The sequence below is a fragment of the Nyctereutes procyonoides genome, unplaced genomic scaffold (assembly GCF_905146905.1).
Source record: "Nyctereutes procyonoides isolate TBG_1078 unplaced genomic scaffold, NYPRO_anot_genome, whole genome shotgun sequence".
NCBI lineage: Eukaryota > Metazoa > Chordata > Mammalia > Carnivora > Canidae > Nyctereutes > Nyctereutes procyonoides.
Window position 1 is genome coordinate 53,775,789 of NW_026575140.1, and position 26,542 is coordinate 53,802,330.

General features: G+C 42.1%; 1 protein-coding gene across 1 annotated transcript in view; it reads right to left on the bottom strand.

The window, feature by feature from the left end:
- The window catches only part of DNAH9 (dynein axonemal heavy chain 9), a 325,287-nt gene that overhangs the window by 231,023 nt on the left and 67,722 nt on the right, over positions 1 to 26,542 (bottom strand). Inside the window, exons 18-22 of the mRNA XM_055307050.1 lie at positions 13,593 to 13,815; positions 12,765 to 12,931; positions 4,177 to 5,047; positions 925 to 1,055; positions 457 to 583 (exon numbers count right to left, since the gene is read on the bottom strand). Of these exons, the coding sequence (XP_055163025.1) occupies positions 457 to 583; positions 925 to 1,055; positions 4,177 to 5,047; positions 12,765 to 12,931; positions 13,593 to 13,815 (1,519 nt within the window). The remainder of the gene's footprint in view (positions 1 to 456; positions 584 to 924; positions 1,056 to 4,176; positions 5,048 to 12,764; positions 12,932 to 13,592; positions 13,816 to 26,542) is intronic.

A 26,542-nucleotide genomic window follows, 5' to 3' on the forward strand; every position in this document is an offset into this window, starting at 1 on the left:
AATTAGTTACTTTAAGAAGGACAAAAAAATGCTTGTAGTACAGTGGTTCTTTTACAGGTGAAGGAAGTTTGTCAAAGAGAAGGGACACTGAAGACTACATGGCCAATAAAATGGCTAGAACCCTCAATTTTGAGCTCCTCATATACACTCTTTCCACATAAATCCCTAAATGTCGAGTTAATACAACCCCCAGTCTTCTCTCCCATGGAAATTTTAGCTTTAACTTTGGACAGGAATGTACTGGATCTATCTTTAGAATCAGATCAAAGGCGTTCTCTGTAAAGGCTTAGCACCCCCTCCATTTTCACAGCTTCCCCTTCAGGGGATAGTAGCCACTGTTGGGCTGGTTGACACCTTGAGAAACATAGTGGTGGGCATAACAGGGAACCTGAAACCCTCCCCACTGGAAGCCCATCAGTTCTTCTAGACGTTTCCATGAACACTCCCTCAGCTCACCTGTTGCGGAGCTGTGCCATTGGAGAGGATGTCTAACAGGTCAGAAGAGGACAGAAAGTAAAACCTAGGGAAGACAAGCCTTTTGGTATCCAGGTACTCTGCCAGGGCCTTCTCACACAGGTATAACCTGAGAGCAGAGACACAGCATTTCCTAATTAGGTTTGCTTAGACCCACACCCCCTGTTGTGCATAGATATTACCTAAATGCAGACAGCTGCAGGATATGGAATGCAAAATCAGTGCAAGAAGCACAGGTATTTGCAAATGTAGATACTAGTGCATGTCCACCCAAATAAACACCTAATACCCCACATTATCTAATATACAAGCAGATCAAAACACACACACAAGCACACATACTCGCTCACTTGGACAGTCAAAGAAAGTAAGGATCTTGGAGACAGAATAGGAAGAAGGAAACATCTCACTCCCTGATACAAAAAGGGGCAGCAGCCAGCAGATCTTCACCTGCTCTGAAGATCTTCCAGTTTTTCGTAAAGACCTGGTTTGTTGGTGGCTTCCACTACATTGGGAGTCTTCTGGGCATCATAAGCTAGTTCTTTAAAGTCAAGGTCAATGCCTTCAAATCGTTTAGAATCCTGAAATAAAAACATGAGGAAAAATTAACTATTACTTTCTTGGACTTGAAGAAGATCCCTCGTGCAGCAAGTCAGAAGCAGAAACCAGTTCTGGGGATGTCCAAAAAGTTAAGGAAATATCCTTAGCTTGAAAGAGTGGTTCCTGAACATTTTGGTTGTAAAACCCCTTTGTGTTTTGAAAAATCACTGTGGAGTGCAAAGAGCTTTTGTGTATGCGGGTAATCTCTATGCATGCCTCCGCTGGAAGCTCAAATGGAGAAATTTTAAAAATATTTGTTAATTCATTTTTTTTATTTTTTAAATATCTATTTATTTATTTTGAGAGGGAGAGAGAGAGAGAGAATCTCTAGCAGACTTCCTGTTGAGCATGGAGCCTGACATGGGACTCAATCCCACGACCCTGAGATCATGACCTGAGCTGAAACAAAAAGTCGTATGCTTAACCAACTGAGCCACCCAGGTGCCCCTGTTGATTCATTTAAAAAATAACAATGGTAACACAACATGTTCTTATGCAAAATAATTGTATTTTCACAACAAAATAATTTAGAGAGAAAAGTGGCCTTGTATCACTTTTTCCCTGCAAAAAAAATTTAATGTCTGACTTAGAACATGACCAGATTTTCTTTTCTGCTCTGCATTCAATCTGCCATGATGTCACATGTCAGGTAACCTCTGGAAAACTGCCCTGTTGTGTGCACGTAAAAATGAGAGTGAAAAAGACAAATAACATCTTCATGTTATTACTAAGACAGTCCTGACCTTGAGGATCCCTTATGAAGCTCAGGGTCCAGGGACCACGCCTTGAGAACCACTGGCATAAAACACATATTTTCTGCACCAGGTGGACAGTGGATCCAGTGTTTGCCCTGGGAACGCGCAAAAGTTGATGTAACTAAAGTAAGATGTTCTTCAGCAAATATCATATCAGATTAATTAATTAGGTATCATCATTTCCCTTAAACACACAACCACTCAACAGCATCATTGGAATGCCCGAGATAGTAACATATGCAGGCTTTAGCCCCAAACCTGGCACCTGGTGAGAACTCGTGGTATTATTATTATATGACAACAATCATAACAGTAAGTGCTGTGTGCATTGTTTAATTACATCCCTAACGTGGGTACTGGTATTTGTCCCAATTTATAGGAGGAAACCAGGGCACAGAGAAGTTAAGTAACTTGCCCAAGGTCCCACAGCTACAAGCCTCCACCACCCTGCCCCAGTCTGCTCTAAACCTCTGCAATCGATGTCCCTCTCCCAAGAAGATTTAAAAATAGGACAGCAGGGTAAATTATGATTACTCAACGAGGTATTTCATCCCAGGGAAAGATGAGAAAGTATCAAGGTTAGAGATGTGTTGTAAATATGGAACATAAATGCTCCAATGAGAAGAGCTGGAAAGAAAATAATAATTACACAGAGAGCAATTATGTAAAAATGCATATATATGTGAGGCCAAATTGGGAGACATTCACAATGAGTGAAAATAGTTACTAGTTAGGGTGTAAGATTATGACCGATTTTATTACATTTTTAAATTGCCTCTGTTATTGTACTGTTAATACAAGGATAAATAAACGCATCCCCATATTTCATACGACAACCTGCACCACTGTTGAGAAGTTAATGATACCGATTCCTTCTGATGTGTGGCTGAAAGTTCTCAAAAGCCTCCTTTAGAGTCTCCTCTTCTGCCCTCACCTCCTAATTAAACCTGCTCTTCTTCAATCACTAGTGCTGGAGAGAAATAAAATCTGGCTTGTTTAGGGTGCCTGGGTGGCTCAGGGGTTGAGCATCTGTCTTCAGCTCTGGTTGTGATCCCAGAGTCCTGGGATCAAGTCCCATATTGGGCTCCCTGCAGGGAGCCTGCTTCTCCCTCTGTCTGTGTCTCTGCCTCTCTCTGTGTGTCTCTCATGAATAAATAAATAAAATCTAAAAAAAAAAAAAATCGAGCTTGTTCAATTTGACCTAATGACAACATCTCTATCAAAATTGTTTCTGGCTATTTTTCATCCCTAATGCAGATGTACAACCAGTAATCTGCATTAGGGCATGAAATACGCTTTTGTGGGATGAGCTAGAAAAATAATGTTTTGATGGAATGCGCTTTAACTTTTAAGTGGGGCCTGAATGACATGTGACATTTTGGAAGCAAACTAATTTGGAAGCAGAGAACTCATTGTGCCCAAGGGAGACTAGAAAGATGTCTGCAAAATAAAAAAAGTATGATAAAATAAAAAGAAAAAAAAATTTTAATGAATTAGAGTCCACCAAGAGGTGGGTAAGCTAATGGCACATTAATCAGTACCAATTAGAAGGGGCAATCAACCACAGGGAAGGTAGTAATGAGAAGAATGCATATTTTCGAGAAATTCATTGGTTAGGATTGAGCAGAAGACTGCTGTTGAGCAAGTGGCACAGGCCAGAAGTGTACAGAGTGGCTCCCTGCAGAGAAGGAACCTGCCTTTGCAGGGAAACAAGGCTCTCTTCCAGTCGCTGGCTGCATTCTAATTATCTGGGGACCAACTCAGGAGCAGCTTATCCCAAACTGCGGTAGCCAGCAGTTCCTGCTTCCTTTCTTATGAAAGCATTGAAAACAAAACCTTGGGGCACCTGGGTGGCTCAATGGCTGAGCAACTGCCTTTGGCTCAGGGCATGATCCTGGGGTCCTGGGATGGAACCCCACATCAGGCTCCCCGCAGGGAGCCTGCTTCTCCCTCTACCTGTGTCTCTGCCTCTGTGTGTCTCTCATAAATAAATAAATAAATAAATAAATAAATAAATAAATAAATAAATAAATAAATAAATAAATAAATAAAATCTTAATGAAATAAATAAAATCTTAAAAAAAAAAAACAAAACCAAACCAACCAAAAACCAGGTTCTCCTTTTTCCCCAACCCGTCCAGGGGCAAACTGATTGGTGAGCATTTCACCTTCTCCAGTTCCCTCCACCTGACTTTTAGTGGCCTGGCAGGCCCATGGTCATGGGAGGTGCCTCTGAGTGAAGCCAAGGGCGAGCCGGTGAGGAAAGGTCTAGAGGACGTGGGATCTAGGAGCTGCTCCCTCGACTCGCCTAAGGGGACAGAGAGAGCAGGATCTCCTGGGCAGGTACCTGGGGCAGCTGAGCCCGGATATCTTCGGAGCCGATGAATATACTCTCCAGATGCGACCATGTGCGCTGCACGTCGAACCAGGTGGAGATGACGGCATGAGCTGTGGACAGCTGCTTCTGCCAGCTGGACACTTCCTCCAAGAAGAAGGCAATGTGCTTGGACATCATTAGGTTCTGTAGCTGCCCTTGGTTATCCTCCAGGACCTCGATGAGGTCCTCGTCTGACTGCAGCTGGGGGACGCCTGTCCGCGGGTGGGGCTCATACTGGAATTCCATGCCAGCCCAGGTGGTCTGCAGCTCCTTCAGGGTCTTCTCCATGGCCATCTCTTTCATGGCTTTGTCCACAATGTCCCGGACCTCGTCCTCAAAGTGGTGCAGCCGGAGCTGTAGGAGGTGTGCCAGGGTGGCACCCTCGCCCATGGTGAAGCTCACACCCGTGGCCCGCATCAGCTGCCTCCAGTGTCGCTCCCGGACAGCTGGGTTCTGCAGCTCGGCGACCGCCCTCAGGGAGGTCAGGGTATTCAACACCATGCTCTCCAGGCCCGTGAATGCGTCCCAGGCCCTGACCTCCTTGTCCAGGTTCCGAATGTGCCTGGCAAACCGTTTACACTCCCCGTCCAGGACCTCTACGTTGACCTCCTTCCACAGGGTGGTCTCCCAGGCTCGGATGCTGGAGGTCACCATCCCAATGGTGTCCCAGAGCTCCTTCAGCTGGCACACCTCCTTCCTGCACTGCTTCAGCTGCTTGTAGTCGGGAACGTTGACCTCAAACAAGCTGGCAGCCTCAGAAATGGAGGCCATGGTAGATTCCAGCTGCTGGATCTCTGTGTGCCTGGCATCCAGAACTTGATGAGGGTCAATGCTATCAAACCTACAAAACACAATGTGTTCCCTTTGTGAGTACGGCACCCAGGGGCTCATGTCCAGGAATCACCAAAGTAACACCAGTTCAAATCTTTAAATGCTTAGTATTTTAGCATAGGCAGTAGTTGTCAGCAAAGCCTTGGAAGAAAAGGCACTTAGGGCAGGTTGGAGTGGGGTGAGCAGAGCCACCTGGAGAAAAGGCAATCCCAGGGGAGCAACACTCTTGGATCTTTTCTTCACATCTGAGAAGATAAAAGGACTTCTTTCATTTTCCACCACCGACTGCCCCCCTCATCCAAGTGTAGAGGGGACCACCCATCTGTCTGAGATTCTTTTAGACTCTGCTTCCACTTGTTGGCCTCTAGAGTGCCTGACACAAGAGAGCACTGTCGTGTTCCTGTCGGTGCTATAAAGTCACAGCTCTGGCCAGAAGCTACAAGTTGTAGGTGGTCTCTAAGTGAGATAGATGGCACTTAGAAGCCCAGCCCTCAACCTGATCTGGCATTACTCCCTCTGGGGCACCAGTTCTCAGTCTGGGTGGCATAGGAGAATGACCTAGAAGCTCTGAACAATCTCTATGCCCAGGCTTGCTCCCCAGTCCAATTAAATCAGACTCTTCAGAGGTGAGACCCAGGCAAAGACATTTTCTTCAAGCTCTTTGGGTGGTTTCAATGTGCCAGGTTGGTGTCCTTGACTGTGGTGAGGCTCATGCTGGTGGCCTCCATGACCTTCCAGCAACAGCACTTCCCAGTTTGGGAACCATGGGTAGGGAACCTCCAAGATCAAGCACAAGGCCCTTACCTAGTCCCTCAAGTCAGGCTCTTCATCTTCTTAAGTCACCCCTCCACCTCCTGGGTGCCTCTCATTCTGGACCCGACTGCTCTAGGCACTGTATATAGCTTTATGGTTCTTGCTCACACTTCTTCACCCTCTTGTCTCCAGTGCTCATGGCATGTACCCACTGCCCCTGACCCACTTTATGGTGCTACCTCCAGACCTGAGGGCCTGGCATAGCTTCTCCTCCAACAGGAAGAGCCCTCCTGGCTAGCTTAGTCTATAGAGCATGAGACTCTTATCTCGGGGGTCAAGAGCTTGAGCCCCATGCTGGGTGGAGAGATTACTTAAAAATTTAAAAAAAAGAATAAAGAACTCAACATGCAAAGGAACCCACGTGGGCAGATAACACTTCTTTGGCCAGGAGTATGCAGAATCGAGGTATTCAAGGAACCTCTCATTTTCTTCTCCTAAACTCCCTTCTCCCCATCAGCAATCTTCTTTCTGTGTACTGAATGATGTTGGGGCATCACAACTTCAGGGTGAATACCGTGTTCCTCTAAAATCAGAACAGGGCAGGAGTGCCTGGGTGGTACAGTCAGTTAAGGATCTGACTCTTGATTTTGGCTCAGACTCTGATCTCAGAGTCATGAGATCGAGCCCTGGGTCAGGCTCCACACTCAGCATGGAGTCTTGCTTGAGAGTCTCTCTCCCTCCCCCTCTACCCCTCCTGCTCATACTCTCTCAAATTAATTAATTAAAAAATAAAATCAGAATAGTACATCATGGGGTTCATAATTAAGGGGAAAGCTGAGAGGAAGTGAGTGCCTTGAGCATTGGTCATGTCCTCCAGTCTATGACAAGTGTGTGCGCGCCCACATGTGTGTATATCTATGGATGTGTATGTTGGTTGGGTAGAGGGATTTGGACGGGAGGAGGACATACAAAGTCCTTTTCTTGAACTGCCTCTTCTCTCAGTTGTCTTTAGAAATATTTGACTTGACGGATGGAAAGTAATCCTAATTAAAGTCATTTACCTGAACTGCTCGCCACTTAAGCCTAATTACCATGCAACACAATAACAGTTATGCATACCATTAAATTAGTGTCAGATTAACTTTGATGCTTGCTATGTTTGATTCTGCTTGTTTCATCTAAATAGTTTTTGGCTTGTGTGCTATGGTTGTGCATTTATATCTTAGGAGAACAAAACTGAACATCATGGCACATCTTCTCTGTTCTCTCACTTCCAAGTGTTCCAGAGTGGAACAGAAGGGTGAAATCCTCGGAGCTGAAGAGGATCCTTTGTCTCTATAGGCAAGGAGCTTTCTCCCCTATGAGAACAATGGAAAAAGAACCAGAAGGAAAGAAATATAATATCTCCATGGCAAGTGGTCCAGCAGGAAAGCTTCTGTGTGTACACGCACAAGTAGTCCTTCTATTTATTCTTCATTTCCAAAGACTAATTGTCAGGGTATGTAGGTTCTACTTTTTATCCAGACTGGAGTGACTGGGAAAGTGAATTTCACCCCTTGCTGTACAAGATCTACCAGACAAACTCTAAAAGCCCACATTCTGTTTAATTCATCAATGGGGGATAATTCAGGGATAACTTATGGGTAAGATGTGAGCTCTTAGAGCGTTTGGAGTGTACGCAGAAGAAAATAAGTGGTCTTTCCCACCATTCTTTCCTTAGCACATGTGAACATCCTTAAATCAATACAGGTTCCTCAAATATCTGGAAGAGGTGACCATTTGTCAAACCTATTGGAAACTTCATCTACCTTGTGGCATAATTTTTGTTTATAGTTCAAATTTGTGGACCTTCATTTCCTGGAGCTGAGCACACATAAAAGTTAATTTGGCCTAAGGGGTGAAAAGAATCCCTAGACGTAAGGGCAGGTAACCCTCTTCTCATTTTAAAACTCTAGTGCACCTTGTCAGGATATGCACAGACCTGATTAATGTGCCTAATAAACTGGAAGCAGTTCTCCAAACCCTAGGGGAATAGTGCAGAAGAACAAGAAAGCAATAGGAGGGAAGGGGGTGTAGTAAGTCTTTAAAATTGAAATAATAATGCAAAAGTATTTTAATCTAAAAGAGAAACGTCAGGCAAGTCTGGATGAATATAACTGAGAGAAATGGAAATATGGTACCCATGCGTGTGATCTCGGAAAAATGAGTGACTTAGACCTGACCTGCTCACCTCTCACATTCAATCAATCCTGCCAACTCCCCTCCTAAATCTCTCCCAGATCCATTCTCTCTCCATTGTCATAGCCACTGCCTGTAGTCCAGGGCTACTGCTTCTCGCCCAGGCTGCTGCCATCTCCCCATGGGGCACTTGGCCTTGAGTGGATCTTGCTCCATCCAGGTCTTCGCAGCCACAGGACAGTGGTGTTTACACTACATTGTCCTCATGCTTAGGCTCCTCAGTGGCTGATCATGGCCAAGACCTGGAGGCGTGACCCACTTCATTCTCACTCCCATGTTAGTCCTGCATCCCAGCAGGCACAACACATTCTGCTGTTCAACTGTTTCTTACATCCTCACTCTTCTGTGCCTTTGGCTATTTTGTTTCGTTTACCCAGAATACCCTCCCCTCCCACTCATCTTTTTCCAAATGGCTAATTTGCATTTTCCCATTGGCTCAAGCACCATTTCCTACAGAAGGTTTGAACTGCCTCCTCAGGGGACCTTCCAATTGGCCACCCAATGACCACATCTGAGTACTCATGTTTGAAATCATTCCTGACTTCAGGGAATACGTATTATCTTAATATCCTAATGCTTAACATCATTTTTCGGTGACTCCATTGGAAGCCTGAATCAAGTGAAGGAGTCAGATTGACCGGAAGAACAGTGTCAAGCTGAACTAATGATGTGTTTTAGGGCACCGATATGTCCATGGGAGATTTGGGGATTCAAAATGTCCTTTACTCTGGCTGCTGAAGAGACAACACATACTGCTCAAGGGAGACAGAGGTTTGTCTTTCTCATGTCTGCTGCACTGGGCTACCTGGAAAGTCTTGCTTTCTCTAGCTGTCACTAAGATAGTACCCAAATGGAAGGTGTCTTCATGAAAGCTCTGTCAACTATTCACCGCTTCTGGTTGCCAGCCAGCTGAATACACTGATGGTCTTCACTGAGCTGGAGCTCACTGACATCAAGTGCTTTGGCTAAGAGACCCCTGGGTAACCTTGGTCTTGATGTGGGGAAAATGACTGGATGTCATGGCATCATTTCTTAAGGTCAGGAAGACTGCATTCAAGGTCAGGAACACTGAGCCAGAGAATGCCACTAGGAGCCTGGAGCATTCCTTTCATCCAAAGGGGGAGAATTCCTCTCCAACTTTAAGAGTTCTGGAAAGTCCAGAAAATCTTGAGTGTGACAGTTTAGCCAATTACTGTGAAGTGAGGAACTCAGCTAGGAATATGCTGATACAGCTCAGAATTAAGAACTCTGAAAGAGATAACTCTTGAACATGAAGAACCTCAACCCAAGCAAGGGGACATCACCCAGCACCTGACAGGCTGCAAGAGCCTAATGAGACACTCACTTTCCTTTCCCTCCTCAAAGACAAGATCAACGTGAGCTTTACCCACATTATAATCAGGAACGGAAATTTGCACTCACAGAGGAATGTGCCAGGGTCTGCATTTTAGAAATTCACAAAGGATCTAAAAGGAACCAGGATTAAAATCCTTTGCTACACACACAGTGCCTTAAAATGTCAAGCATACATATCCATATACACCAAACTAAGAAACAAAACAAGGAATGAGTTGATTCCCACTAAGGTTCCCTTCAGCACTCAATCCGCAATTCCGCTGTAGCCCTGATGTTTTCTTGACAAGAAGAGAAACACATCACAATTGAAGTGATGTTTGGCTTTCCACGCTGCTGTGAGCAGTTCTTTTCAAAGTATTCTCTTGCAAAGATTCATCTGCATGTCAAATTAACAGATGCGAATTTGGAAAACCCAGCTAACAGAAGCAATATCCTCCCAGCCAGCAGATACAAGTGCTAAGAAAGTAAAAACAACCAGCTAGCACATTCAAAAAACACCACCAGCTGATCAATACACACACAGGGTATAACTATGAAGGAGGGACATCATGTTTCCAACAGACACACAAAATCACACCAGTGAATGCGTGTCATTTGCTGTCAAGTAGTTATCAGAAATCCCTTCAGGAAAATATTTCCCCCAGTATCTCTGGTGTTCCTTTTTGGGAAAAAAATTTTAAGGGACAGTTGACGCAAAGATATTAATGTCATTGCTTTCATGGCTGTTGCCGTTGGTGTGATGTTTAACACTAGGCAGTATTACTCAGCTTGATAACCCAGCTTCCTCCCCAGCTTTGGCTCTGCATGATTGGTGTTGAATTTCTAAAAATTCAATTGCATGTCCAAAGGAGAGTAAAAAAAAATATGTCTCAGACTCCAAAAGAACAGTCCTGGGATCCCTGGGTGGCGCAGCGGTTTGGCGCCTGCCTTTGGCCCAGGGCGCGATCCTGGAGACCCAGGATCGAGTCCCACGTCGGGCTCCCGGTGCGTGGAGCCTGCTTCTCCCTCTGCCTGTGTCTCTGCCTCTCTCTCTCTCTCACTGTGTGCCTATCGTAAATAAATAAAAATTCAAAAAAAAATATTAAAAAAAAAAAAGAACAGTCCTAAAAGGAGTTAAGCCAATGTCTAGAGCAATAGATATTTCCTTGGAACAAGGGCATAGCTCCGAAGGCAGTTATTCTAAAGGGATACAGACTCATTTGGAATTACATGCCCTGGCTTGATTGCTTGAAAGAGAACCAGTTACTTCCCCCTTGAGCAGCAAGTCTCAAACCTGGCTGCCCACTGGAATCACCTGAGGAGCTTTACGAACTACTACTGCCAGGTCTTGTCCCCAGAGAATCTGATTTAGTTAGTCTGTGAGAGAGGCTGGGTGTTGAAAATTTTAGAAGCACCCCAGGTGATCTTCATGTGCAGCCAACATGGAGCCCACTGCTTTAGCGTCTTATGTGATACACACACTTCCACCTTACACAGAGCTTACCCATCTGCCCTTCCCTGCCTCTTAACCCACTCCTGTTGTTCTCTCATGCCCCAAGTACAGTAATTGGGAGATAGGAGCTGCTGAATAAATGTTTGGTGAGTGACTAATAAGAACAGGTAGGTCCTTCCTATGTGCCATGATGGGTGACCAACGTTCCAATTTGCCTGAAACAGAGGGGCTTCCCTGAAAGTGTGACTTTCAGGGCTAAAACCAGAATAGCCAAGGGGAAAGCGGGGTGGGTGGGCATCCTAGATACTACAGTAGACACTTGCAAAAAATTATTTCTTTAATTCTATCAACAACCTTACGAGATGGATACTGTTATTAACCTCATTTTACAGATGAGGGAACTAAGGCACGGCATTGGTTTTCAGCTTTATTTGTTGCTCTGACGTGTTGTTTCCCCATGTAGTACTGTTTTTTATGGGTAAGTACCCTTAACAATTAAAATATTACAATTAAAATAAATAATTACGTAGGGTGTTTTCCATTCCGGAGTGTTCTAAGCTTGTCTGTCTTAAACTGTTGAGGAAGACCCAGCAGGAAGCTCAGCTAGGGAAGCAGAAAGCCAGCCATGGAGCTGGAGTGAGGGAGAGTACCCGTCTCAGCTGGCACATCAGCAGACATGGGACCCTGAGAACCAGCTTGTTCTGGTTGGAGCCCCTGGTCTCGAGCAGTGGATCATGTGCAGACCCCAGTACACTTCTCCAAGGAAGGATTTGAGCTAAACTCATGTGTGTGTGCAACGGGGCACATGTGAATGGTGCTGCCTGGTCCTATAGTTATTTTAAGTAAAGACCGATCCCCTGGGATGCCTGGGTGGCTCAGTAGTTGAGTATCTACCTTCGGCTCAGGGTGTGATCCTGGGGTCCTGAGTTCGAGTCCCGCATCAGGCTCCCTGCAGGGAGCCTGCTTCTCCTTCTGCTTGTGTCTCTGCCTCTCTCTCTCTCTGTGTGTATCTCTCATGAATAAATAAATAAAATCTTTAAAAAAAAAAAAGACCGACCCTTATCACAAGTGGGGAGTATTACTATGAGAGAGAAATCCATCACCTCGAATCCTTCCCTCAGGCTTCCAAAGTGCCTATCAAAACTATTTCCAAATTCTTTTTTTTTTTTCTATTTCCAAATTCTACCAGGCACTTTTTTTAAAACCAAAGGAACACAGGTCTGTGAGAATTTAGAATATGAACGACTTTGTAAAAAACCTTGTGATTTGATCACATACGGCCCCTTTATAAACTTGAAGACACAGAGCTTCCAGACTTCTGTTTCTAAGGCAAGGTGTCATCTTGTAGAGGCCAGGATGGGACTCTGTCCACGTCAGCACCAGGTGCTAACCAACAGACTCAAATGGGAGGGAAGACTTAGCTAGTCTTTATCTGCTAAAAGAACTCAATAATTCAATTGAAAGACCCTCTGTATGAGTAAAATTATCACAAAAGAGTTATTTAAAATACGTTTTTGGCAGAAAAATAAATAACTAAAGACTTTAAAAATATGCATATGTTACATTAATATAAAGTTCTACAGGAGAAATAGAATGGAAACACAAATTTAAAAAGAAAAAGATGCAATGAATAATTTCCCAATGTTAAAAAAAAAAGACCCTCTGTAAAGCCAAGCGTCGCCATGTTTATTTTTTTTAAATTTTTATTTATTTATGATAGTCACACACACACACACACACAGAGAGGCAGAGACATAGGCAGAGGGAGAAGCAGGCTCCATGTACCTGGAGCCCGACGTGGGATTCGATCCCGGGTCTCCAGGATCGTGCCCTGGGCCAAAGGCAGGCGCCAAACCGCTGCGCCACCCCGGGATCCCTTTTTTTTTTTTTTTTAATGCGTCGCCATGTTTAAAAGAAAGGAAGGAGCGCCAGCAAAGTAGGCCCATACCTGAAGGGGGCTTCCCTGCAGAACTGCTCCCGGAACTGCTGTTGTTCGATGTCAAAGGCTGAGCACCTCTGGCGGAGGACGGCCACTTCATTTGCCTGCAGCGGGGCCACCTGCTGTCTCACGGTGACTGCCACCTTTTTCACATTGCTCCACTTCTCAGGCAGCTCCTATGATGAAGACCTCCCTGTGGTCAGATCCACACCGTGCTCTCTCTCCCCGCAGACCTGAGGCTGGATGGTACCCGGATGTTTTCATGTCTACTACAAGGCCATGATGTCATATCATGGCACTGAAGTGGACATGACATTCGGGTACCAGATGTGATGTCATGGCACTGTGTGCCCATTTCCTGCAGCTCCCCTCCCCTGACCTGTCTCCCTGGTTGCCTGCGGGCCTGCCTATCACCTCCTTCTGAATCCACCATGTTCTTCCTGCCCTCCACCTTGAACCTGGTAACCTGTGCCCTTCTATTTTCTCAGAGCACTTGGTTATTTTCTTTTACGCCTCACATCTCCTTAGTCCATCTTAATATCTCTCAGACTTGCTTTTTTTCCCTCTGAATAAAAAACTTGGCTCATCCCTAAAGGCAATTAAACCCAAAACACTTCATCCACATCAATTGTCCCATCTACCTCTGGCATTGGACTGCTTCATGTTTACAGAGTTTCCAGAATGTACCAGAGGGCACATATCCATCACACAGATAGTTTAAAAACACAAGCCTTGGGGCCTCACCAAGCCCTCTTTCTCATTTACCTCACCTCACCTCACCCAACCCAGAAACTTTCCCTCCATTTCTTTTATTCGGAAAACAAACTTCATACTGACCTCCAGTTGCTTAAACACCATTTCTGGCAATTCTTGTTCGTAGGTCTTCAGCAATTCAATAGTCTGCTTTAAGGGCTCAAACATCTCATCAGTGCTGCTCTGCCTTTCTTTCAGGGCCATAAGGTGTCCCATAACCTCAACCAGTCCTTCGAAATCTCCTTTTTCAACTTTCTTGAGCATGCCGCTCTCACTGTTTTTTATAAACACTTCAAGGTCAGCCAGGCTAAGCAGAACAAACAGAATGTGAAGAAGCATTTTCCCTTCCACTGCTCAAAAGGAAGATTTATTTCCCTAATAATAACAGCTATTACTGTGGAAAACTTCCCATGTGTCCAGCACTCTGTGTAGCCAAGACCCTGATGGTGAGAATATGGTCCTCTTTAGAATGGCCAGTTACAAAGACAAAGACAAGGACCCCTGTGCTGGAGGAGACTCAGGAGATGGGATGTGTTACTGGGACAATAGGCAAAATGTGAGTAAGGTCTGTTCATCAGTTACTAGTTGTCCACCAATATTAACTTTCCAGTTTTGATAACTGCATTACGGTTATACAAGACTGTATTACTGGGAAAGCTCAGTGAAGGTGTAAGTGAACTCTGAACTATTTTTGCAACTTCTTTTGCTAAGTCTGACAGTATTTCAAAGTGAACTTTTAGGGCACCTTGGTGGGTCAGTTGGTTAAGTGTCTGCCTTTGGCTCAGGTCATGATCGATCGGGCCTACAGAAGGATCCCCACTCAATGAGCATCTGCTTCTCCCTCTCCCTCTGCTCATGCTCTCTCTCGCTCTCTCCCTCTCTCCCATAAATACATAAAATCTTAAAAGAAAAAAAAATTGAAAATAAAAAAATATTATGGCCTCTAAAGTCATACCACACTTGGGTTTAATTTGGACACTTATACGGCCAACTCATTTAGCACCTCCGCATCTCAGTCTCCTCACCTATATGATTGGTAAAATCATTTCTGTCTCAATGGTTATCGTGGGCATTCAGTCTTTATTTCAGAAATATTTATTGAGCATCTATTACATAAAATAGCTATATTAACATAACAAGTATTTGAGCCCAACCATGCTTCCAGGTGCTGAAGATAGAATGCAAAATGAGAGAAATAAAGGCTCTGCCCTTATCAAGTGTACATTCTAATGGGAAAAATAAATAGGAAACAAATTGAAACAAATTGATGAAATCAATTGTGTAGTTTCACCTGGTGTTGAATGCTATAAGGGGACAGAGACTATGGAAAGTCCTATTTTCTTGCAGTGGTCAGTGAAGGCCTTTCTACTGAGGTGATATTTGAGCAGAAGTGGAAATTATGGGAAGGAATGAGCCAAAGAAAGAAATGGGAGAAGAGCTGTTGAGGCAGAAAGCACAGGATGAGTAGAACCTAAGTTCAGTCTGATGTGTTTGAGGGACAGGGGAAAGGTCAGAGGGCAGAAGCATATGAGGAACAGGAGGAAGCATAGAGAGAAGGGAGATGAGAGAATCAACATGGGCCAGACACTGCAAGGTCTTGTTCCCAGGGTAGAGTTCAGATTGTGTTCTAAACATAACATTCTGAATAGGAGAATGGCATGATTTAACTTATATTTTCAAAAGCTCTGTAGCTTAAGGAGGTGATGATGATGGTGGCATTGGAAGTGGGGAGATAAGAATGGAAGCCAGGAGGGCATTTAGGGACTCTAATGGTGATCTGAGTGACAAAAGATGATGATGTTGACTTTGGCCTGGAAGGTGGACATGAGGAGTGGTCAGGTTTAAGATAATTTCACAAGGAGACACTACGAGGCCTGCTGAAAGATTGGAAGAGAGAAGTGAGGGGATGAGAGAAATCCTTAACAGCTCCTGATGATGGGGTCAATGATGATGCCATCCATAGAAGGATATGGGGAAAACCATGGGTTTTTTGGAGGGAGAAAGAAGAAGAGGTACAAGTTTTAAATATATTATGTGTAAGACACCTCACAGATACCAGACACCTAGGGGAGATATCCATCAGTCAGTTGAATGGAAGTCTTGAGCTCTGGAGAGATGAGGCTGAAAATATAAATTGGGTAGTTATTGGCACACAGACATATTTAATGTTGGGCTGATATCACCTGGAACAGGAATGTAGATAGAAAGTTCAGGATTGAGGTATCAGGAATGTTAATATCTTGCCATCTAGAAGAGGAGAGGAGCCCAGCCAGAGATCAAGACGATGGATCCAGTGAGACAGAAGCAAAACAGCAAAGGCGAGGTATCCTGAAAGCCACAGGGAGAAGTTGTTTGGGGAAGACGGAATAATCAGCTGCCAAATTCCACTGAGGGGTACAAGTAAGATGAAGATGATGACCACTACAGGATTCGGCCATGTGACCACCACTGGTGTTCTTGATGAGAATGGTTTTGGTGGAATGGTCTAGGAAAAGCCTAACTGCAGAGTAACCTGGAGAAGTTGGAGACTTTTGTTTCTAGCTGTACAATGCACACAATAATATGGATAAATAACCCTTCTGCTGAAACAACAAAACTGCTTAAACATGGGGCACCTGGGTGGCTCAGTGGTTAAGCATCTGCCTTTGGCTCAGGGCATGATCCTGGAGTCCTGGGATCAAGTCCTGCCTCAGGAGGAGGAGCCTGCTTCTCCCTCTGCCTATGTCTCTGCCTCTTTCTCTGTGACTCACATAAATAAATAAAATCTTTGGAAAAAAATGCTTAAACATATATTTCAACAACACTTAAAAATGTGTCACTAAATTGGCATGAAATTAAGGAATCTTACCAGGCTGAAGCAAGCACTAAGAAAGGTTCAAGTAGTCTTCTTTTTTTAAAATTCTATTTACTTACTTGACACACAGAGAGAGCACGCACAAGCAAAGGGAGAGGGAGAAGTGGACTCCCCACAGAGTAGGGAGCCCAATGTGGGGACTCAATCCCAGAACCCTGAGATCATGACCTGAGCCAAAGGCAGATGCTTAACCGACTGAGCCACCCAGGCACTCCAAAGCAGGCTTTCTATGATGGTTTCTACTGAACCTTAAAGACTATGAGCTGCTATTTGGATTGCCTCATCGGATGTGGGGAACTGGTGATGCCGCCTGGGGCCTACATGAAGTGAGGAGGCTGTTAAGAAGCCAAGTGTGAAACTGTGACACCATAAGGGCAGAACAAGAAATAAATTCGCTGCATAGAAAGGGCAAGTATGGAAACTTTCTGCTTTAGCCTGGGCACAGGTGGACCCCTGCAAGTGGAAATGCAAGTGGTCTGGGGTTGGGAGGGTCCCTTGATGACAGGCAGAAACAAATGGAGGAATGCAGACTAGAATCCAATCCTCAAAGGATTCCCACAGACAAAATTCCAAGGAACATGATTTTTGCAACCAAAAGTCATGAAATGCACAAGGAAAAGTCACCATGAGTAGGAGCCAGCAGAATCCATGAAATTAAACCTGCAGAGATTTCAAATATTGGATACTAAGAATATAAAATAGCAATATTTAATATATTTTCAAAAACAAGGGCTCCTGTTAAGTGTCTTGCTTACTTGTTTGTGACCCATATAGCAGGAAAAAGTGTCTTCCCTATAGTTTCTCAGACTTCAATTCAGACTGATGAGGAAAAATAACTTGAATCTTCTGAGCACAATATATCAGTTAAGACAGAAACGCTCTCTTTAGGAATCCCCTTCAGAAGCCTAAATAAGCTCTTACAGTCTCAGTAGGTCACAGCCACTGCCCCTGACCCAACTTTAAGTTCAAATATAAATTCAGCATTGCTTGAGTCAGGAATAGAGGCAATTTTAGAGGCTCTCCAAATATACCCAGAACCTGTGTTTCTGCATGTTCCTTTGCTCTCGGAGAAGGTAGATTCTGAGAAGTGGCAAAACTTACTGGAAATTACAGGCTGTAATGGCATTACTTTGCGAAGAGAACCATAGCAAAAGCCTTTAATATGTGTTTTAGCAATTCAAAAACTATCATACTGTGCTACATTGATGGGCAATTCCAGGAGAAAGAAGCTAATCATTGGGGTAGGTCTTTATGTTACCTTTAATCTATGGCAAGGAGAAACAAAATATTTTCAAATTGACAAATCAGAAGTTGTCTTAAGATCATCCTCTAACATACATTATCTAAAACTTAAAAAAATGATTAAAAGGGAAGCCTCAATATTTAAGCAAAGAACAAGAAAATACAAAACTGAACAAGCATAATTCTAAAATAACCAAATAGGTCTAAAACTGGAATGTATACATTAAAATTTAAAGCTCAATGAATGGATTAAACAGGAGATTTAAACAAAGCTGAGGGAATCAGACCACTGTATGATAAAAGTGGAGAAGTTATCCAAACTGAGTGTAGACAGTTGTAAACTAAGAAATCTGTTAAATAGGTGGATGATAGTGAAAAACATCTTACATACGCTTACTAAGAGCTCAGAAGAGAGGATGGGCAAGATGCAATCTCTGACATCTTGGCTGAGAATTTTCTTGAATTGCTGAAAGACCATGTAAGTTCAAGAAAACTAAAAAAAATTCCAGGTGGAATTAATATAAAGAAACCCTCAAGGAGGGCACCTGGTGACTCAATCACTTAGGCATCTGCCTTTAGCTCAGGTCATCATCTCCAGATCCTAGAAAACAACTCCATGAGCTCCCTGTTCCTGCTTCTCCCTCTCCCTCTGCTCCTCCTCTCCCTCTGCTCCTCCCACTCCACTCATGCTCTCTCTCTTTCAAATAAAGAAAATCTAAAGAGATCTAAATATCTCTCAAATAAAGAAAATCTAAAATCTAAAATAAAGAAAAAGAAAAAAAGAAACCCTCAAGATACGTCTTTTTGATACCTTTACCAAAAAGGAAATAAAAATCTCAAAAATAGCTTATCAGCTTCAGAGCAAAGGTAGAGTTTGACCAAACCAAAACAAAAAACAAAAAGCCCCCAAGCCCCAGACTAACAGCTGACTGCTCAGAAGCCAAACTGGCATCCAGGATATGGAAGAACAATGCTTTCAATACTCAGAATATAGCTGTTATCCTAGAATTCCCCCTTCTACAAAACCATTTCCCCCCAAGTACTAAGGGGAAAATACACACCTTTTCAGGCAAGAAAGAATGAGAGTTTCATCAATAGACTCAAAATGATGGAACTTCTAATGAACATAACTCAGGGAGCTAGAGACTCAAAATGATGGAACTTCTAATGAACATAACTCAGGGAGTAGAAAGAAGCAAAGAGCAAAAATGTTGGTAAATTTAATTAAATTTAAATAAATTTAAATAAACACCAAGTGTATAAAATGAAGTGGAATTTGTGTTGTTTAAATAAATAAGAGAAAACAACTGAAATTACTGGGAATAAGAATATAATTTGATGAATGAATAGTTGAGATCAAACTACTCTAAAATCTTTGTATTAGTTGTGAGGAGAGTAACAAAACCGACTAATTCATTTAAGGATGCTTATTAAAACAGCTGTGGTAAGCAGTAGACCTAACAGTAGATCTAGATCGTATAACATCCAAATTAGCAGAAGAGGAAGAACTGGAATAATAATAATAATAATAATCTCATAAAATTAAACCCAAAAGGAGGCAAGAAAACAAAGGGAAAAAAAAGAATAGAAAATATATAATAAAATGGTAGAAGAGATATTAATGAACAAAACTCCCCAATTAAAAGATATATTAAGGTGAATAAAACATTCAGTTCTATGCCAATTATTAAAAAAATCTTACCTAATATGAAGGCACAGAAAGATTAAAAGCCAAAGGATAAAATGAGAGATACCAAGCTAATATCATACAAAGGAAATTGGTTTAGTTATATTAATATAAGACAAAACAGACTTTAATATAAGAAATATAGCTAGTAATAAAGAAGATTTTTATGTGTGGCTGAAAGTTCTAATTTGTCAGGAAGATATAAAAAAGTCAAACTCTGTATGCTCATTTAACATAACCTTAAAATATATGAAGCAAAAAGGGACAGAATTACAAGGTGAATTGTCAATCTACCATCAAAGTGGAAGGGTTTTTTTTTTTTTTAAGATTTTTATTTTAAGGAGGCTCCATGCCCAGTGTGGAGCCCAATGCAGGGCTTGAACTCATGACCCTGAGATTAAGACCTGAGTTGAGATCAAGAGTTGGATACTTCACTAACTGAGCCACCCAGGTGTGCCAAAGTAGAAGATTTTTAATATAGCTATTTCAATAATAAATAAACTAAGCAGAAAAAGAAGACAATGAGGATACAGATTTGAAAAAAATAATTAACAAGTTTGATCAAATAGTCCTGCACAGAACATTCCTCCTCCCCCAGCAGTTCTAGAATACATATTCTCTTTAGATGTGCACAGAACATTTACAAAGTTGACCATACTGTCCAGTTTAAAACAAACTTCAATAAATTACAGAAGCTTAATATATATATATCACCTTCTCTGACCGCAATGCAATTGTTAAAGATTCATAACAAAATATAACTGGAAGGACTTCCCAGGAAGATGGCAGAGGAGGAGGACCCTAGGCTCACTTTGTTCCATGATACAACCAGATGGCACTCATGTCAGAAATCACCCGAAGACTGGCAGGATAGACTCCACAACTAAATGTAGAGAAGAGGCCACAGAAAAGAGGGTAGGAAGGGTGGAGACAAGGTCAAAATTAAATGAACTTGCCCAACCAGCCATGGGAGGGAGGCAACCAAGGGCACGAAGCAGGGAGAGAAACAGACCTCCCGCACCAGGGAAAATGAATCCCCACAACGTTTGCCTTTGAAAACCAGAAGGGCTGAATGTTGTGAGTTCTTAAAACCAGTGGGACTTAACACCTGGAATTTTTAAAAATCTGTGGGCTTGACTCTGGGAGAGAAGGGAAGCCAAGAGGAAATGGAGTATCTGCCTTTAAAGAGACAACACAACAAAAAGCCCATGGAGATACAGTAGGGAAGCAGCACTTTGAAAGGTGCCTGGGGCATGTAGGAGGGAGAGTTATTTACTAATCTCAGAGCATGTTCTAGAGGGATAGAAATTGCTGGGTGATTCCTCCAGAAACAAAGGATCTGGCAGATGCCACGTCCCTCTCCCTACCCTCAGCATGAACACATAGTGACCTGCAGGACTTGCTACCTAACTTGCTAGGACTGCTGTCCCACCCTCATGCTGTGCTTCCCACAGTCCATCCCTCTGGACAGCCCACCTCAGTCTGGGCACCGTAGAACCCCTCACCCAGAGGAATTATAAGGTGCAAAATTTGCTATCACAGTTGTGCCAGTGCACTGCCACCACCATGCTGTGCTTTGGTTACTATCCTCTCTAATATGCTCTTGCCCAGAGCCCATACAAGGTGATGCCACGGGCCTGGCAGTATGCAAGTAGCCCATACAGGAGTCAGCAACACTCCAAAGTGACTTCTGCCCTGGAGAGAGGGAAGGATAGCCACACACACCAGTCAGACTGTGGCCCTAGCAGTGGGATGGAGGAAGACATTGGGTCTGACTGAAGGCCCTGCCCACCAATGAGATTCTCAGGGAACACCCCGGGGAGAGCACAATGCAGTTTGGTGCTACTGCATCTCTAGCAAACGCCTGATCTGACTCGACTCAAGCCCAAGAGATCCCAAGATTGGCCCACTAACACCACAGGGACCAAACCCTGCCCACAACAGGCAAAGAGCCAGAGCACATGAATGGACTGAAGGAAAAAGCAGCTCAGCCACAATAGCAAGGCACATACATCACACAAAGGAGACACCCTGAAGCATCATGTTCTGGCGAACAGAAGACACTGAACTACAGGGCACTACAGGACCTCTTCCCCATAAGGCCACTATTTTCAAGTGCTGGAGACATAGCTATCTGCCCTAACACAGAGAAACACAGATCATTAGATAAGACGAAGAGACAGAGAAAGATGTCCCAAATGAAAGAACAGGACAAAACCACAGCAAAAGACCTAAGTGAACCTGAGATAAGTAATATGCCTGATAGGGAATTTAAATGATCACAAAGGTACTCAGTGGACTTGAGAAAAGAGCAGAAGACATCAGTGAGACCCTTAACAATGAGATAAAAAAGAACCAGAGATGAGGAACGCAATAAATGAAGTTAAAAATATACTATATTGAATAAACAGCAGACTAGATGAAGCAGAAGAATAAAACAGCAACCTATAGGACAGAGAAATGGAAAGTCATCAAGTTGAGCAGGTGATAGGAAAAAAAATACACAAAATAAGAATAGGTTTAGGGAACTCAGTGACAACATCATGTGTAATAACATGTGCATTACAGGGACCTTAGAAGGAGAAGACAAAGAAAAGGGACAGAAAATTTATTTGAAGATCTAATAGCTGAAAACTTCCTGAATCTAGAGAAGGAAACAAAAATTCAGATCCAGGGGGCACAGAGATTCCCCAATAAAACCAACCCAAGGAAGTTCACACAAAGACACATAGAAATTGAGATGGCAGAAAGTAGTGATAAAGAAAGAATTTTAAAAGCAGCAAGAGAAAAGAAGGAAGTTACATACAGGGAAACTTCATAAGGCTATGAGTTGATTTTTAAGAAGAAACTTTGTAGGCCAGAAGGGAGTAGAAAGATATATTCAAAACGCTGAAAGAAAAAAATCTGCAGCCAAGAATCCAGCAAGGCTTCCATTCAGAATAAAAGGAGAGACAGAGTTTCTCAAACAAACAAGCATTAAAGGAAATTATGACCACTAAACCTGCCCAATAAGAAAAGTTAAAGGGGACTCTGAGTGGAAAGGAAAGATCATAAGAAAGACTAAAGAAAGAAGGAAGCACAAACACAGTAAAAGTAAGTATATCTGTAAAAAAACAGTCAAGGGACTCACAAAATAAAAGGATGTAAAGTATGACACCATATACCTAAAATGTGGAGGGAAGAGGAATAAAGATTAGGTTCAAAAATAAGTGGCCATCAACTTAATATAGAGTGCCATATGTAGAAGATGTTATATACAAACCTAATGGTAACCACAAATAAAAACCAGTAATAAATATGCAAAAAAATGAAGAGAAAGGAATCCAAGTATATCATTATAAAAAGCCCACTTGTCATGAGAGAAGAGAGAGAAGAAACAGAGAAGCACTACAAAAACATCTATAAAACAAGTAACAAAATGGCAACAAATACATACCTATCAATAATTACTTTCAATGTCAATGGACTAAATGCTCCAATCAAAAGGCATGGGGTGATGGAAAGGATTAAAAACAAACAAACAAACAAACAAAAAAAAAAAAAAAAAAACAACAAGATCCATCTCTATGCTGCCTACAACAGACTCATTTCAGACCTAAAGGCACAAGCAGACTGAAAACAAAGGAATGGAGAAGCATTTATCATGCAAAGGGATGTGAAAAGAAAGCTGGAGTAGCAGATAAAGGGCTAGTTTCCAAGATCTATAAAGAACTTATTAGGGCAGCCCCGGTGGCTCAGCGGTTTAGCGCCGCCTGCAGCCCAGGGCATGATCCTGGAGACCTTGGATCTAGTCCCACGTCAGGCTCTCTGCATGGAGCCTGCTTCTCCCTCTGCCTGTGTCTCTGCCTCTCTCTCTCTCTGCATCTCTATGAATAAATAAATAAAATCTTTAAAAAAAAAGAACTTATTAAACTCAACACCAAAGAAACAAACAATCTAATCATGAAATGGGCAAAAGACATGAAGAGAAATCTCACAGAGGAAGACACAGACATGGCCAACACGCACATGAGAAAATGCTCTGCGTCACTTGCCATCAGGGAAATACAAATTAAAACCACAATGAGATACCACCTCACACCAGTGAGAATGGGGAAAATTAACAAGGCAGGAAACCACAAATGTTGGAGAGGATGCGGAGAAAAGGGAACCCTCTTACACTGTTGGTGGGAATGTGAACTGGTGCAGCCACTCTGGAAAACTGTGTGGAGGTTCCTCAAAGAGTTAAAAATAGACCTGCCCTACGACCCAGCAATTGCACTGTTGGGGATTTACCCCAAAGATTCAGATGCAATGAAACGCCGGGACACCTGTACCCCGATGTTTCTAGCAGCAATGTCCACAATAGCCAAACTGTGGAAGGAGCCTCGGTGTCCATTGAAAGATGAATGGATAAAGAAGATGTGGTTTATGTATACAATGGAATATTACTCAGCTATTAGAAACGACAAATACCCACCATTTGCTTCAACGTGGATGGAACTGGAAGGTATTATGCTGAGTGAAGTAAGTCAATCGGAGAAGGACAAACAGTGTATGTTCTCATTCATTTGGGGAATATAAATAATAGTGAAAGGGAATATAAGGGAAGGGAGAAGAAATGTTTGGGAAATATCAGAAAAGGAGACAGAACATAAAGACTCCTAACTCTGGGAAACGAACAAGGGGTGATGGAAGGGGAGGAGGGCGGGCAGTGAGGGTGAATGGGTGATGGGCACTGAGGGGGGCACTTGACGGGATGAGCACTGGGTGTTATTCTGTATGTTGGTAAATTGAACACCAATAAAAAATAAATTTATTATTAAAAAATAAAAAAAAAGAAAGCTGGGGTAGGAATACTTATATTGTACAAAATAGATTTTGAAACAAAGACTATAACAAAAGACAAAGAAAGACATTAGATAATCATTCAGGAGACAATCCAACAAGAAGATATAACAGTTGTAAACACTATGCAGCCAACATGGAAGCACCCAAATACTTAAAGCAGTTAATAACAAACATAAAGTAAATGAGCTATAGTCATATAATAATAATAGCAGGGACCTTTAACATCCCACTTATAACAACAGATAGATCATCCAAACAGCATCAACAAGAAAACAGTGGCTTTGAAAGACACATTGGATCAGGTGGATTCAACAGATATAGTCAGAACATTTTATCCTAAAACAGAATACATGTTCTTTTCAAGTGCACTTGGAACATTCTTCAGAACAGATCACATATTAGGGAACAAAACAAGTCTAAACAAATTCAAAATCAAAGTCATTCCACATATCTTTTCTGACCACAATACTATGAAATTAGAAATCTACCACAAGAAAAAAAAAATCTGGAAAGGGCATAAATACATGGAGGTTAAGTAACATGCTACTAAGCAATGAAAGAGTCAACCAAGAAATCAAAGAGGAAGTCCAAAAACTCATGGAGATAAACAAAAATGAAAACACAATGGTCCAAATCTTTGGGATATAGCACAAGCTGTCCTAAGAGGGAAGTTTATGGCAATACTTTGAGAAGCAAGGCAAAACTCAAACCACCCTATACCAAAAGGAGCTAGAAAAAGAACAAACAAAACCCAAAAACAGTAGAAAGAAGGAAATAGTAAAGATTAGAGAAGAAATAAATGGAACCTTAAAAAACACACACAATAGAACAGATCAATGAAACTAAGACCTGATTTTTTTAAAATTGATAAACCTTTAGCCACTCATCAAAGAGAGAGAGAATCAAATAAGCAAAATCAGAAATGAAAGAGGAGAAATAACAATGGACACCACAGAATTATGAACAATTATAAGAGAATATTATGAAAAACTATATGCCAAGAAATTGTACAACCTAGAAGAAATGAATAAGTTCCTAGAAACATGTAACCTACCAAAACTGAAACAAGAATAGAAAATTTGAACAGACCAATTACCAGCAATGAAATTGAATCAGTAATCAAAAAACTTCCAACAAACAAAAGTCCTGGACCAGATGGCTTCACAGGTAAATTCTACCAAATGCTTAAAGAAGCATGAATACCTATTCTCAAACTATTCCAAAAAATAGAAGAAAGAGTACCAAATTCATCTATGAGACCTGCATTACCCTAATACCAAAATTAGATTAAAGACACCACAAAAAAGGGAAGTAAAGGCCAATGTCTCTGATGAACTTAGATGCAAAAATCCTCAACAAAATGCTTTTTTTTTTTAACAAAATGCTTTTAAACCAAATTCAACAATACATTAAAAGAAAATCACTCACCATGATCAAGCAGGATTTATTCCCAGGATGCAAGTGTGGTTCAATAATTGTAAATCAATCAATGTGATACATTACATTAATAAGACAAAGCATAAGGGGAACCTGGGTGGCACAGTCAATTAAGCATCTGACTCTTGGTTTCCGCTCAGGTTGTGATCTCAGAGTTGCAAGACTGAGCCCTGCATCGGGCTCCATGCTCAGTGGGAAGTCTTCTTGAGATTCTCTCTTTTCCTCTCCCCCACTACCCACCCCATTCCCCCATGCATGCACTTGGTCAGTCTCTCTGTCTCTGTCTCTCTGTCTCTCTCTCCATCTCTCAAACAAATAAATAAATCTTTTTTAAAAATGAGAGAAAGGATAAGAACCTTCAACAGTTGAAGAAAAAGCATTTAACAAAGTGCAACATCCATTCATGATAAAAACACTCAACAAAGTATGTTTAGAGAGAATATCTCTCAGCATAATAAAGGCCATATATGAAAAACCCGCAGCAAACCTCATATTTAATGGGGAAACACTGAGAGCTTTTCCCCTAAGGTCAGGAAAAAGACAAAGATGTCCACTCTCACCACTTTTATTCAACACAGCACTGGAAGTCCTAGTCACAGCAATCATGAGAATAATTAAATAAAAGGCATCCAAAATGGTAAGGAAGAAGTAAAACTTTCACTATTTGCATCTGACATGATACTAGCTATAGAAAATTGTAAACTCGCCACCAAAAAACTACTAGAACTGATACAGCAAATTCCATAAGGCTGTAGGTTACAAAATGAATGTACAGAAATCCACTGCATTTCTACACAATAATAATGAAGCAATAGAAATAGAAATAGACATAGACAAATAGATATTACATGATCAAAAACTGGAAGAACAGTATTGTTAAGATGCTCATGGTACCCAAAGCAATCTACAGATTTAATGCAATCCCTATCAAAATACCAACAGCATTTTTCAAAGAATTGGAACAAATAATTCCAAAATTTGTAT